The sequence below is a fragment of the Lithobates pipiens genome, unplaced genomic scaffold, assembly GCF_037356315.1.
Source record: "Lithobates pipiens isolate NorthernLeopardFrog02 unplaced genomic scaffold, aLitPip1_a1.2 Scaffold_18, whole genome shotgun sequence".
NCBI classification, from domain to species: domain Eukaryota; kingdom Metazoa; phylum Chordata; class Amphibia; order Anura; family Ranidae; genus Lithobates; species Lithobates pipiens.
The window spans coordinates 599,289,958-599,302,506 of NW_027507758.1; the positions used below are offsets into that span (position 1 = coordinate 599,289,958).

A 12,549-nucleotide genomic window follows, 5' to 3' on the forward strand; every position below is an offset into this window, starting at 1 on the left:
GAGTTCCTGATCTACTTTAAGTGCCTATTTTCTAGGAGATGGTTGGCTGTTCTATAGCGCGCATACACTATATAACCAAAAGTATTGGGGCACCTGGCTTTACACGCACATGTACTTTAATGGCGTCCCAGTCTTAGTCCGTAGGGTTCAATATTAAGTTGAAAAGGTCAAAAAGGTGTAAAGGTGCGCTATGGACCCTAAATCTGTTAAAATGATAAAATGTGGTGGAGTGAAAAAGTATTCAAAGTGATTAAGAAGTGAAAAATAAAATGAAAAAATAAAAAATAAAATGAAATAAATAAATAAGTGAGTAAGTGCCCTAGTGGTGAAGACAGGGGCTGCCACTACCTATTAAAATCACCCCGAAAGGTGAATGATGTGTTGGTGTATCAAAGGGGTAGTAAACGGCACGCACCTGCTACTAATATGTGCAAAATGCCAATCAAGAAGAAATCCAGTAATAAAATACCGCAAAAACTAAATACGTGATGATCCGTGGATAAAAAATTATTTCATACCTAATACAATGTTATTAAAAAGTGCTAGATACAATACACTAGGTGTTATTTATGAACCCAAAAATTACAAAAACATAATGACACAAAGACCAAAAATATATATATAAATTCAAATGTCAAAATCGCATTGACATTTGAATTTATATATATAAATTTGTTTCTACGCGTAGGGCGTGGCCTCAGGTGTTTCCACTCGTACACAGCGGTATTGGCGGCGAATTCAAACACACAGCATCGTTTTGAATGATTGTAATGCCGGTTTCCATTTTACATATGTGAGTAGCGATTTTAAACATTTAAATAAACATTTTAAACTGGATTACACTATGTCTGCCCCACTTTATTATCAGCTTTAAAGCAGCGACACAGGGGCTCACACTGTGGAGGCGCATTAACCCCATACGGGGATGGGGAGCTGGTGAGTGAGAATTTTTACTATTAATGCACCGGTCATCATCCTGGAAATTTTGAAGCACTGAAGCACTTTTGTCACTTTCGTTTTTAAAGACATTTTTACCGTTTTTTCTGATTTTCACTTTTTCTTCGCTTATAACATCCTACTGTGGGACTTGCATTATATACTTACGTCATACCTCCACGTAGCGATTTTAGAATCGCACGGAGTATAAGATTGCAATTTGATGAGATTTTTTTGCTTATATTTTTCTGCTGCTGGATTTTAACATACATGTGCAATATAGCTCCACTCAGCGATTTCCAAATCGCATACAACATAGGAATGCGATTTTGACATTTGAATTTATATATATATTTTTGGTCTTTGTGTCATTATGTTTTTGTAATTTTTGGGTTCATAAATAACACCTAGTGTATTGTATCTAGCACTTTTTAATAACATTGTATTAGGTATGAAATAATTTTTTATCCACGGATCATCACGTATTTAGTTTTTGCGGTATTTTATTACTGGATTTCTTCTTGATTGGCATTTTGCACATATTAGTAGCAGGTGTGCGCCGTTTACTACCCCTTTGATACACCAACACATCAATATTAAGTTGGCCCACCCTTTGCAGCTATAACAGCTTCAACTCTTCTGGGAAGGCTGTCCACAAGGTTTAGGAGTGTGTCTATGGGAATGTTTGGAAAGGAAACTTCATCAAAACCATCATCTGAGAGCAGTGATGGTTGAGACCTACGTTGAGTTCCTGATCTACTTTAAGTGCCATCTTTTCTAGGAGATGGTTGGCTGTTCTATAGCACGCATACACTATATAACCAAAAGTATTGTTACACCTGCCTTTACACACACACATGAACTTTAATGGCATCCCAGCCTTAGTCCGTAAGGTTCAATATTGAGTTGGCCCACCCTTTGCAGCTATAACAGCTTCAACTCTTCTGAGAAGGCTGTCCACAAGGTTTAGGAGTGTGTCTATGGGAATGCTTGGAAAGGAAACTTTCAAAACCGTCTTTGGGATCAGAGATTGTTGAGTTCCTGAACAATTTCAAGTGCCATCTTTTCTAGGAGATGGTTGGCTGTTCTATAGCACGCATACACTATATAACCAAAAGTATTGGGGCACCTGGCTTTACACGCACATGTACTTTAATGGCATCCCAGTCTTAGTCCGTAGGGTTCAATATTGAGTTGGCCCACCCTTTGCAGCTATAACAGCTTCAACTCTTCTGGGAAGGCTGTCCACAAGGTTTAGGAGTGTGTCTATGGGAACGTTTGGAAAGTAAACTTCATCAAAACCATCATCTGAGAGCAGTGATTGTTGAGATCCACGTTGAGTTCCTGATCTACTTTAAGCGCCATCTTTTCTAGGAGATGGTTGGCTGTTCTATAGCACACATACACTTTTGGATGGATCATCTTACAGCTTTGGTCTACAGAAGTTAGTGGAGATTTCTTGTACGTACCGGCAGACTTCTGCTCCGACACTTCTGGAATCTCCGCATAAATGTCAGATTCTGAAACAAGATTGAATACAGTTGTCACCTTCGTTCTTACAGGATGGATGTGTCTTCCTATCAGAGACAGTGGGACAAGCCAAGAGAGAACCTGTCTACAGGACAACTCACCAAAACTGCTCCCCTCCTCCAGCCGTGACCTCCTCTCCTCGGGGACATCCCTGTACAGCAATGTAGAGTTCTGCATTATTCATGAGAACATGATGTATGGTCACTACACAATAAAGAAAAAAATACTAAGGGCTTGTTTCAACTCACGGTTTGGGGGTGGGGTTTTAAAAACAAAGGCTTCAAAAATGATTCCCCATCATATTTGCCTGCCAGTAGCAACCTAGAGCCATTCAAGGTAATGCACGCAGTTGCTGTGTTGTGGTGTGGCATTTATGGGGTTAAAACAGGCAACAATATCGCCTCTCACTGCCTGCTAAATGCCTCTGAAAAGCGGTCTGAACACAGATCGCTTTTTAGAGGCACGGCAACCTTGCCAAATGTCTAAACTTTGCCTAAAAAAAAAATAGAATTTTGACTATATGCTGCACTGCCATCTAGTGGACATTTATGCAGCAACACGTTCAAGTACCAAGAGTATCATATGGTTTTGGCTCCTTGTGGTGCTGCTTCTCCCTTTTCCAGTCCGAGCCCAGCTGTACAAGGACTGCAAAGGCTAACATCGGGTCAAATTCAGGTACTTGTATTTAAAAGATATATTTCATGAAGTATTAATGATTACAGAGCTGCAATAATGCAATAATTTATATCCGCCCAGAGCTCAGCTTCAAATGACAGTAAAAGACACACATGGAATGTAGATCATATTGCTGTTCTTACTGAGTGGGGATCCTTGGCAGGCTGATCCTCTTCTCATTCTCTGTGAAGGGGAAAAACAGCAATATGGGAATTAGAACACAAAGCAAGACCAGGGGAATATTCTAGAATTTGGGTAAAACTCCTTATATGGTCTTATATGGTATCTACAGTTTTCACTGGTTCTGGTGTTTTTGTTATAAACATGAATGCATGGCTGGAGCTGCTGCATACCGCCCTAAGCATGCCTATCATTTGCAGTCCAGTTCTGGGGCCTCTTTGGTTCTGTACACATAGGGGCTCCATGTCTACAGTGCCTGGAAAAAGTATTCATACCCCTTGAAATTTTCCACATTTTGTCATGTTACAACCAAAAAGGTGAATGTATTTTATTGGGATTTTATATGATAGACCAACACAAAGTGACACATAATTGTGAAGTGGAAGGAAAATGATAAATGGTTTTCCAATTTTTTTAACAAATAAATATGTGAAAAGTGTGGGGTATATTTGTATTCAGCCCCCCTGGAGTCAATACTTTGTAGAGCCACCTTTCACTGCAATTACAGCTGCAAGTCTTGCACATCTAGAGAGTGAAATTTTTGCCCATTCTTCTTTGCAGAATAGCTCAAGCTCTGTCAGATTGGATGGAGAGCGTCTGTGAACAGCATTTTTCAAGTCTTGCCACAGATTCTCACTTGGATTTAGGTCTGGACTTTGACTGGGCCATTCTAACACATGAATATGCTTTGATCTAAACCATTCCATTGTAGCTCTGGCTGTATGTTTAGGGTCGTTGTCCTGCTGGAAGGTGAACCTCTGCTCCAGTCTCAAGTCTTTTGCAGACTCTAACAGGTTTTCTTCTAAGATTGCCCTGTATTTGGCTCCATCTATCTTCCCGTCAACTCTGACCAGTTTCCCTGTCCCTGCTGAAGAAATTAGCTTCTCCTGTCACTCCAGTGTAAAAGCCTGAGTACTTTCACAATGGAGTTGTGCGCTGGCAGGACGGTAAAAAAAAAACGCTTCTAAAGCGCCCCTGCCCATTGAAATCAAAGGGCAGTGCCGCCAAACTGCCGGCAAAGCGCTGCTGCTGTGTCGCTTTTAACTCTTTTTTCGACAGCTAGCAGGGGTTAAAAGTGCCCCGCTAGCAACCGAATAGCGCCGCTAAAATGACGGTAAAAATAGCGCTGCTTTACCGACGACACCCCCAACACCCCAGTGTGAAAGCACTCATAGAGTTTTGCTTTTAGGCCAGAAAGTTCCATTTTGGTCTTATCTGACCAGTTTGCTGTGTCCCCCACATGGCTTCTCGCAAATTGCAAACGGGACTTCTTATGACTTTCTTTCTACAATGTCTTTCTTCTTGCCACTCTTCCATAAAGGTCAGATTTGTGGAGTGCACGACTAATGGTTGTCCTGTGGACAGATTCTCCCACCTGAGTTGTGGATCTCTGCAGCTCCTCCAGAGTTACCATGAACCTCTTGGCTGCTTCACTGATGAATGCTCTTCTTGCCCGGCCTGTCAGTTTAGGTGGGCGGCCATGTCTTGGTAGGTTTGCAGTTGTGCCATACTCTTTCCATTTTCGGGTGATGGATTGAACAGAGCTCCATGAGATGTTCAAAGCTTGTGATATTTTTTTTATAACCTAACCCTGCTTGAAACTTTTCCACAACTTTATCCCTGACTTGTCTGGTGTGTTCCTTGGCCTTCATGATGCTGTTTGTTCACTAAGGTTCTCTAAAAAAAGCTTTGAGGGCTTCAAAGAACAGCTGTATTTATACCGAGATTAAATTACACACAGATGGACTCTATTTACTAATTAGGTGACTTTTGGAGGCAATTGGTTCCACTAGATTTTAGTTAGGGGTATCAGAATCAATGGGGCTGAATACAAATGCACGCCACACTTTTCACATATTTACTGTATTTGTAAGAAATGTGGAAAAACTTTTCCCAATAATTTTTTTTTATGTTTTTGGGTGTAACATGACAAAATGTGGAAAATTGCAAGGGGTATGAATACTTTTTCAAGGCACTGTATATGATCTTTCACTAGAGCAATGGTGGTCAACTCTTAATATAGAGGGGGCCCAGGTGTGGCCTCTGACATCATCAAAGGGCCACACATAAAATTCAGCAAATGTAATGCTACAGAGAGCTGTCAGAGACTGCAGACATGCAACAGGAAATGTCTATCTGCTTTCTACAGTGATGGTGGGAGACTGGGGACATAATGTCATAGGGGAGGTTGGAGACTGGGGACATAATGTCATAGCAGAGGTTGGAAACTGGGGACGTGACATAGGAGAGGTTGGAGACCGGGGACATGTCAAAGGAGGGGTTGGAGACTGGGGATATAATGTCATAGCGGAGGTTGGAAACTGGGGACATGTCATAGGAGAGGTTGGAGACCAGGGACATGTCATAGGAGAGGTTGGAGACCAGGGACATAATGTCATAGTAGAGGTTGGAGACTGGGGACATAATGTCATAGGGAGGTTGGAGACTGGGAACATAATGTCATAGCGGAGGTTGGAAACTGGGGACATGTCATAGGAGAGGTTGGAGACCAGGGACATGTCATAGGAGAGGTTGGAGACCAGGGACATAATGTCATAGTAGAGGTTGGAGACTGGGGACATAATGTCATAGTAGAGGTTGGAGATTGGGAACATAATGTCATAGGGGAGGTTGGAGACTGGGAACATAATGTCATAGGGGAGGTTGGAAACTGGGGACATGTCATATGAGAGGTTGGAGACCAGGGACATAATGTCATAGGGGAGGTTGGAGATTGGGGACATAATGTCATAGGGGAGGTTGGAGATTGGGAACATAATGTCATAGGGGAGGTTGGAGATTGGGAACATAATGTCATAGGGGAGGTTGGAGACTGGGGACATAATGTCATAGGGGAGGTTGGAGACTGGGGACATTATGTCATAGCAGAGGTTGGAGACTGGGGACGTGTCATAGAGGAGGTCGGAGACTAGGGATATGTTATAGGAAAGGTTGGAGACTGGGGATATGCCATAGGAAAGGCTGGAGACTGTGATATGTCATAGGAAAGGTAAGAGACTGGGGATATGTCACAGGAGAGGTTGGAGACTGGGGATATGTCATAGGAGAGGTTGGTGGCTGGGGACAGGTAATAGGGAAGGTTGGAGGCTAGGGACATGCCATAGGAGAGGTTGTGGCTGGGGACAGGTCATAGGGAAGGTTGGAGACTAGGGACATGCCATAGGAGAGGTTGGAGACTAGGGACCTGTCATAGGTGAGGTTGGAGACTAGGGACATGCCATAGGAGAGGTTGGAGACTAGGGACCTGTCATAGGTGAGGTTAGAGACTAGGGACATGCCATAGGAGAGGTTGGAGACTAGGGACATGCCATAGGAGAGGTTGGAGACTAGGGACATGCCACATGAGAGACTGTAGATTGGAGACACGTCATAGGAGAGGTTGGAGACTGGGGACATAATGTCATAGGATAGGTTGGAGACTGGGGACATAATGTCATAGGATAGGTTGGAGACTGGGGACATAATGTCATAGGGGAGGTTGGAGACTGGGGACATAATGTCATAGGATAGGTTGGAGACTGGGGACATAATGTCATAGGAGAGGTTGGAGACTGGGGACATAATGTCATAGGATAGGTTGGAGACTGGGGACATAATGTCATAGGATAGGTTGGAGACTGGGGACATAATGTCATAGGGGAGGTTGGTGACTGCTGACATGTCATAGGGGAGGTCGGAGACTAGGGACACATCATAGGAGAGGTTGGAGACTAGGGACATGCCATATGAGAGACTGGAGATTGGGGACACTTCATAGGAGAGGTTGGAGACTGGGGACTATATTTCATAGGTGTTCTCACCTTTTCCAGGATAGACAATAAGCGACCCTGTAGACCCGTTCTGGAGCCGGCAGTATCCATCTATGAGGTCGGCCATGTTTTCAGCCACGGCTAATGAAGGGGTTTTGATGTTTAGCTGCTCCACAAACACAACAGTGTAGGATTTGTGTTAGTTTTATGCAATGTCAGTTCACATCTACAGATAAAGTGATAACCTAAAACATACAAGACCCTTGCTCTTTGTGTGAAAGCAGCGGTCCCTCTGAAGAGGCCCAATACACCCCCTCAGCAGGAAATGTGACCTTTACTGATTGGAAAAGCTCTTACTCAGTAAGGGGTGTGTTGGACCTCCGCAGAGAGGCTGCTGCTTCCACACAAAGTTCTTCTATGTATCTACTCAGGCTGTGGCTGCTTTCTAAGAAAATCAACTATAAAACATGCCACTGAATGGGTGAAGTGCCAAATCCCAGCCCTCCTGCTCTGGCTGCTCATGGTTGGCATGGGGTGTGCATGTTACATGCTTAGCCAATCGCTTGCTTTCTAGCAGCTAGAAGGTATTGTGATGATGTGAAATATATGTAGGGACTTTAACTGCAAAAAAGCTTACCTGGGGGGACCCTGAGATCCCCAGCAGTAGCAGTGCCCGATTATCGTCCTGCTGGGAAAGCTTGATAGATTTGATCTGCTTGAACTCTGCCAGGAACGTGGGCTATGGAGGCAAAGAGATCTCTGTCACTGATTGTGATATGGATTATAAAATCGATATTCTGAGTACCAAATGTGTCTCCACAGGTATAAACTCTCCTCTCCTGAAATACTCTGCGCTGCTGGAGGACTCTGCTCCTTCCTCTATCTAACACTCCTTTCCTTAAATACTCTGCGCTGCTGGAGGACTCTGCTCCTTCCTCTATCCAACACTCCTTTCCTGAAATACTCTGCACTGCTGGAGGACTCTGCTCCTTCCGCTATCCAACACTCCTTTCCTGAAATACTCTGCACTGCTGGAGGACTCTGCTCCTTCCTCTATCTAACACTCCTTTCCTGAAATACTCTGCACTGCTGGAGGACTCTGCTCCTTCCGCTATCCAACACTCCTTTCCTGAAATACTCTGCACTGCTGGAGGACTCTGCTCCTTCCTCTATCTAACACTCCTTTCCTGAAATACTCTGCACTGCTGGAGGACTCTGCTCCTTCCTCTATCTAACACTCCTTTCCTGAAATACTCTGCACTGCTGGAGGTCTCTGCTCCTTTATCTAACTCTCCTCTCCTGGAATACTCTGCACTACTGGAGGACTCTACTCCTTTTATAAATCTCCTCTCCTAAAATACTCTGCTCTGCTGGAGGACTCTGCACCTTTCTTTATCTAACTCAACTCTCCTGGCATACTCTGCGCTGCTGGAGGACTCTGCTCCTTCCTCTATATAACTCTCCTCTCCTGGAATACTCTGCGCTGCTGGAGGACTCTGCTCCCTCCTCTATCCAACAGTCCTTTCCTTAAATACTCTGCACTGCTGGAGGACTCTGCTCCTTCCTCTATCTAACACTCCTTTCCTGAAATACTCTGCACTACTGGAGGACTCTTCTTCTTTCGCTAGCTAACTCTCCTCTCCTGGAATACTCTGCACTACTGGAGGACTCGGCTCCTTTCTCTACCTCTCCTCTCCTGGAATACTCTGCACTACTGGAGGACTCTTCTTCCTTCTCTATCTAACTCTCCTCTCCTGGAATACTCTGCACTACTGGAGGACTTGGCTCCTTTCTCTACCTCTACTCTCCTGGAATACTCTGCACTACTGGAGGAGTCTACTCCTTCTTCTATAACTCTCCTCTCCTAAAATACTCTGCTCTGCTGGAGGACTCTGCACCTTTCTTTATCTAACTCTTATCTCTTGGTATACTCTGCACTGCTGGAGGACTCTAGTCCTTCTTCTATAACTCTCCTCTCTCATCTGACTTTTGCTGGCAGAATTTCTGATCATGTGTATGGGGCTTTACTCTCCTCTCCTGAAATACTCCGCTCTGCTGGAGGACTCTGCACCTTCCTCTATTCAACTCTCCTCTCCTGAAATACTTTGCACTGCTAGGGGACTCTGCTCCTTTCTCTATCTAACTCTCCTCTCCTGGAATACGCCGCATTGCTGGAGGACTCTACTCCTTCTTCTATAACTCTCCTCTCCTGGAATACTCTGCATTGCTGGATGATTCTACTCCTTCCATAATAAAGCACCTGTAAACCTCTTTGAATTCATGCATAGGGTCCACATTCTTTCCATGGCCCATTATACATACAGTGGTAGAATTTGGGTCACCTTTGAGTCCTTGGTAGTGAGCTGTCGAATGCCCTTTGGGCCGATGACCAGATCCACGGTAATGCTCCACCCTTGCTGGTGAAAGAAAACAATAAATACTTAATATTCCATTAGCTAAAGGGATTCTCATTGGTTTACTTGCACATTATCAAATCTCCTTTAGAACCATTAAATCATTTAAAGGTGGACATTTCGAATCCCGAAGAAGAAACGTTTCTACACTAACATTAAGGGTCCTATTTATCAAACAATGGCCAGCTCCATCTAGCTGATTGAGGAATTTCAGTAAAATTTACCACATTTTAGCCAATAGATGGAGCTGATAACAAAAAGGAAACAATTCATGCAACCTGGACAAATTCTTGTGACAATCGTCCAACAAATGTTTTATAAATAGACGCCTTACTGTAGCCAAGACCGTCTCCAGTATTAGTAATCATTGGCCAGAAAATGCAGAGGAGCACCTCCTCCACATTCATCAAGAAATACTTAATAAACTACACTGCTATTATATTGGTGCAGCACCCTCCTAGAATAAGTTGCTAGAGCGGCTTAGGTAAATCGAGTTCTCTGGCTCTTCTGTAAACATTAAAGCGGTGTGTTAATTATTATTTGCTGTTCTAGGTCTCACTGGCTTAAGGCTCAACTACTTCTCCCTGCTTTCTAGTGGATTCTAGAATGTAGTGGATTAGAAGAGGCAGACGCTTTGCCTGAATATTTAGGTGGTCTAAGCCAATTCCTGAGGGAGAATGCCCAGTAGGTGGCTGAGGGGTGCATAAATAGCTTGAGGCCTGGAGCAGCCAGGTTCTTGTCCAGGAGGAGAAGATCCCAGCCTGAAGTGCTGCTGCCCTTCTGGGCAGTGAAGTCGAAGTCGGCAGGAGTTAATCGAGGTCCTAGCTCAGTGAGAGCTGGGAGGGCCTATTTACTGGAAGCAGTTGGAGACAAATCAAGGGGGTTCACTGAGGATCTGACCTGATGACTTACAGGAGAAGTGTCTGGTCAATATTGGATGGAGGCATCTAACTACACTGGGACATTGTGAGTATAGTCCTGAATATAGGATCCTAGAGATTGCTGCTTTTGATATCTACTCCAGGGCTGTTGGGTTGAGACCTTTCCTTCGCTTGGAGTCCCAGGGTGGCTGCCCCCCCCATTTTTTGCCAAGAGGGGAATCATCCTGAAGAGTGTAGACAAGGCAACAAATTTCCTCTGGTTTCTTTGTGCACTAAATTCGGAAAAATCCCAAAGCCTACCCTGCACTCCAACCAAGTTCAACAAGCATTAAAGCATAAAAGTACATCCCTTGCCTGGTCATTGAGTTGTGAGACTATCCGAGTTGTTGTGTGCCTGGCTGCTTGGACACCCAAATAGGAAGAGAACCCAGAGGAGATTAGCAGAGCCTGATGGCCTGCACTACACTGGTCTTCTGTTTTCAATGCTTTCCAAGATACTGATCCAGAAAATGTGCATCACCTGGAGTCAGAACTTGCGTTGGAACAGAGATTCAGAAAATTCGGAGAGTCAGAGAGTTAGTATGACAGCCAAGGAGCTATCAGCTATCTTTTTCATAAGGTGCCTCCATATTTTTCTCCTAACCTGGTTCTCTTATGAGTGCACTGTCTGGTTGCGTCATGAAGGAACTCACCGCCAACTCGCAGCGATAGGTCTCTTGGTCGATGGAGGTGAAGCTGGAAAGCGTGCCCAGGAACCTCATGATGCACTCCTCCTCTCTCAGAGAGCCATACTGCTGGAACGTCTGCTGGATCATCTTACGGAACTGCTTGGGCTGTTCACAAAACAGAGACACAGGCCTTATGATCGTCCTAAATTTACACAGTTAAAGTAAACCTGTCGTAACAAAAACTTTTCTCTGTGGCTGTTACTCAACAAAGCTAGGTCACCACTCCAGCCGCAGCCTGTGACTGACGAGTGAAGGAGAAGTGACAGACTGATGAGGTCACCTCTCTGCTCCCCTTCCTGTCTGTGTGTTGCTGTCAGTTCATGTTCATGCAGGACATCTCCAGTCCTACCTCTCTCTCTCCCAGTGCTGCTGTATGGAGGAAGGGTGGGGGAACAAGGGGCTGATACCAAGTCAGATTTAGATATTTTTACTAGGTGGATTTTTATTATATTTTTATTAAATAACTGAATTTGTGTATTTTTTAACATTTACCTGTAGCCCAACTAAACTATTTTCTTATATTGGTCTAATTCAGTGGTCTCCAAACTATGGCCCTTTGCCTGCCTTTATCTGGCCTTTGGGGCACAATTCTATACACTGACACCAACAATGGGACATCATTCCCATCACTGACACCAACAATGGGGCACTATTCCTCCCACTGAAAGCAATGAAAGGGCACAATCCCTCCCAATGACAGCAATGATAGGGCACAATTCCTCCCACTGAAAGCAATGAAAGGGCACAATTCCTCCCAATGACAGCAATGATAGGGCACAATTCCTCCCACTGAAAGCAATGAAAGGGCACAATTCCTCCCAATGACAGCAATGATAGGGCACAATTCCTCCCACTGAAAGCAATGAAAGGGCACAATTCCTCCCAATGACAGCAATGATAGGGCACAATTCCTCCATTGACACCAATGATTGGGTGGAATTTCCTCCATTGATACCAGTAATGGGCCACTATTCCTCCCATTGACACCAATGAAAGGGCACAGTTCCTTCCACTGACGCCAACAAAAGGGCACAGTTCCTTCTACTAACACCAACAATGGGGCAGAATTCCTTCAATTGACATCAACGATGGGAAACTATTCCTCCCACTGACACCAATGATGGAGCAGTATTCCTTCCACTGACACCAACAATGGGGCACTAGTCCTTCCAGTTGACAGCAAAGATAGCACATTGTTTACTCAATGCCAGGACATTTTAAATTCCCGATAGCCATAGCCTGGACACCCACAAGTCTCAACAGCGGGAAACTGGCCCTTTGTTTAGAAAGCTTGGAGACCCCGGGTCTAATTGACCCAATTGCAGGGAGACTGGCAAAAAAGTAACAAGGTGCCCTGTGCAGGCAGCACACTGGAGATCCGGACCACTGCATTCACATAGAGCACAGCGGTTTGGCTATTCAGTGGTCTGACACA

At 44.4% G+C, this 12,549-nt stretch overlaps 1 protein-coding gene across 4 annotated transcripts in view; it reads right to left on the reverse strand.

Moving 5' to 3' along the window:
- The window catches only part of PTK2B (protein tyrosine kinase 2 beta), a 236,739-nt gene that overhangs the window by 59,990 nt on the left and 164,200 nt on the right, over nucleotides 1-12,549 (reverse strand). For all 4 annotated transcript variants that reach the window (XM_077489230.1, XM_077489227.1, XM_077489229.1 and 1 more), the window contains 7 exons: nucleotides 11,079-11,219; nucleotides 9,434-9,508; nucleotides 7,729-7,830; nucleotides 7,143-7,257; nucleotides 3,285-3,324; nucleotides 2,568-2,617; nucleotides 2,406-2,456 (listed from right to left, as the gene is read on the reverse strand). In XM_077489230.1, the coding sequence (XP_077345356.1) occupies nucleotides 2,406-2,456; nucleotides 2,568-2,617; nucleotides 3,285-3,324; nucleotides 7,143-7,257; nucleotides 7,729-7,830; nucleotides 9,434-9,508; nucleotides 11,079-11,219 (574 nt within the window). The remainder of the gene's footprint in view (nucleotides 1-2,405; nucleotides 2,457-2,567; nucleotides 2,618-3,284; nucleotides 3,325-7,142; nucleotides 7,258-7,728; nucleotides 7,831-9,433; nucleotides 9,509-11,078; nucleotides 11,220-12,549) is intronic.